General features: G+C 45.8%; 1 protein-coding gene across 2 annotated transcripts in view; it reads left to right on the forward strand.

The window, feature by feature from the left end:
- The window catches only part of LOC130115453 (spectrin beta chain, non-erythrocytic 4-like), a 161,919-nt gene extending 161,665 nt beyond the window's left edge, over positions 1-254 (forward strand). For both annotated transcript variants that reach the window (XM_056283117.1, XM_056283118.1), the window contains one exon: positions 1-254. This exon is cut by the window's left edge and continues 114 nt beyond it. In XM_056283117.1, coding sequence (XP_056139092.1) covers positions 1-168 — 168 coding nt within the window. In that variant the 3' untranslated portion in view covers positions 169-254.
- Positions 255-2,616: the final 2,362 nt, after the last annotated feature.

Consider the following 2,616-nt stretch of genomic DNA (forward strand, 5'->3'; position numbering starts at 1 on the left):
CGCGACGGCAGCAAGGCGGACAACCGGTCAGAGCGGGGCGCCGAGCGGGCCGACCGAGAGAGAGAGCGGGACAAGGACAGAGAAAGGGGGGAGAGGTCAGAGAGGTCAGACAAGGGAGAGAAGTCGGACGCCAGGCGCTCGGAGAAGTCCGGAAAGAAGAAGAAGTGAGCTCAGCCGAGGGAACAAAGTCGTTTTCTTTTTCCCCCCCGTTAGAAGGAAATGCGTGAACTCCGGGCAGTGGGAGGGGGTTGATAGACGGGTAGAGGGTCACCTTCCCTTCTCTCTCTCTCTCTCTCTCTCTCTCTCTCTCTCTGACACTGTCTTTGGACGGGTTGTGTTCGGACAACACTGCATGACGGGACTGGACGGGACCGACCCTTACTCGCTCACGTGCCAGAAATTTGACCGATTTCGGAGCTGGGAAAGTTTTCTCGGGCTCTCCTTCTTTTGACTCTGCGAGGACGCTTCCAGCCGCCGCCGTGCTTCCGACGACCCTGGGGGGGGGGGCTGTTTCACGTGACTGCAGAGAGCGGGTGGGCGTCCGAGCGAGCGGCCATCCTGCAACGGAGACGGACACACAACACATTGAGCCGGGAGGCTGTTACCGGTCGCTGGTAGTACGAAAACGTAGCTCATTTGGTTTTATGTTGGTTAGTTTTGTTTCTGTTTTGTTTTTTGTTTCTACGAAAAATGACCTGTATCTGTATCCTGTCTGTCTGTCCTATCTATTTAGCCGCCTGTCTGTAAACCCTGACATCATACACTATGTCTTATTACTCCTTGGAAATCGTAAGAGAAGGCCAAAACATTCTCTCTCTCCCTCTCTCTCCCCCTCGCTCTCCCCCTCGCTCTCTCTCACACACACACAACATACACACATACCTCTGTTTAGCATTTTTCATGTTTATCTCATCTCCCTCCTGACTTCCGGGCTCTGTTGTGGAAATGAAAATTATAATTGTGGAAATCAGTGTTTTAATCATTTCACTCTAAAAAGCATTTTGGCAGCATTTATCCCTGTTCTCAATGAGAAGAATCGACGCTGAAAAGACAGTGCCAAGGGATTAGAAGGGAAAGTGTGTGTGGGGGGGGGTAGTTTTAGTTTTAGAGAGAAGAGTAGAGGAGAGAGCAGAGTTTCGTCCTTCAACCATCAAGACTACAAAATAAAAGCAGACAGGCAACAGGAAAATGACAGTCCCCCCCATTAGCAATGGATGGCACCTCGAGTCCAAAAACAGCAAGTTCAAATCCGTCAATAAAATTGCCTGAAATTTTGCCGACATCTACTGGTGACATCTGTTTGAGAGAAGGGAAGTGAAGGAACGAGGGCAGAGGTCGAAGGTCGCCCACAAGATGACCGCCTCTGAATCTGATAGTTATCCAGGGTCATGGCCGCTGGTCGGACACCTCAGGTTCAAGAGGGGGTTTGAACCTCCAGCACTCTGGCTACAGGACCGGGCCGTCTCTTTAACCACAGAGACCACCCTGACCCCTCGCTCGAGTCCATGGAAAATGCATGCTGGGTAAAATGAATCACAACTTGAGAGACGATTTGGACTGTACTGAATAGGGAATGCACCCTACCCTGTCTGAATCGATCCATTAAACCAGACCACGGCTCCCAGGAACCCCGTCAGTTTAAAACAGAAATGTTCTCTGACATTTCTTAGACTGCCGAGAGCCTTAATCCAAAAGCAAACAGGTGAAGTACCAGCGGAGCCCCCTGACTTCAGCGTTGAGTTCAATATATGGCATACAGATGTTTCCTAAATCATATTTTCGGCTTGAATTTGGTTGCAAGTACAAACTTTATGCATGAGAAAGCTTCTATAAAAGAGGCCCTGGGCTGAAAACTGGCCTCGCCTATGCTTCTTCTGTGCTATGTCATACGACGTAAGACATAATCTTCTTCTGTGCTATGTCATATGAAGTAAGACATAAACTTCTGTGCTATGTCATACGACATAAGACGTAATCTTTTTCTGTGCTATGTCATACGAAGTAAGACATAATCTTCTTCTGTGCTATGTCATATGAAGTAAGACATAATCTTCTGTGCTATGTCATACGACGTAAGACAATCTTCTTTTGTTCTATGTCATATGAAGTAAGACATAATCTTCTGTGCTATGTCATACGACGTAAGACATAATCTTCTTCTGTGCTATGCCATACAAAGTAAGACATAATCTTCTTCTGTGCTATGTCATATGAAGTAAGACATAATCTTCTTCTGTGCTATGTCATATGGAGTAAGACATAATCTTCTTCTGTGCTATGTCATATGAAGTAAGACATAATCTTCTTCTGTGCTATGTCATACGACGTAAGACATAATCTTCTGTGCTATGCCATACAAAGTAAGACATAATCTTCTTCTGTGCTATGTCATATGAAGTAAGACAGAATGTTCTTCTGTGCTATGCCATACAAAGTAAGACATAATCTTCTTCTGTGCTATGTCATACGAAGTAAGACATAATCTTCTGTGCTATGTCATACGACGTAAGACATAATCTTCTTCTGTGCTATGTCATATGAAGTAAGACATAATCTTCTTCTGTGCTACATCATATGAAGTAAGACAATCTTCTGTGCTATGTCATATGAAGTAAG

Source organism: Lampris incognitus, chromosome 7 (genome assembly GCF_029633865.1).
Source record: "Lampris incognitus isolate fLamInc1 chromosome 7, fLamInc1.hap2, whole genome shotgun sequence".
Classification (NCBI taxonomy): domain Eukaryota; kingdom Metazoa; phylum Chordata; class Actinopteri; order Lampriformes; family Lampridae; genus Lampris; species Lampris incognitus.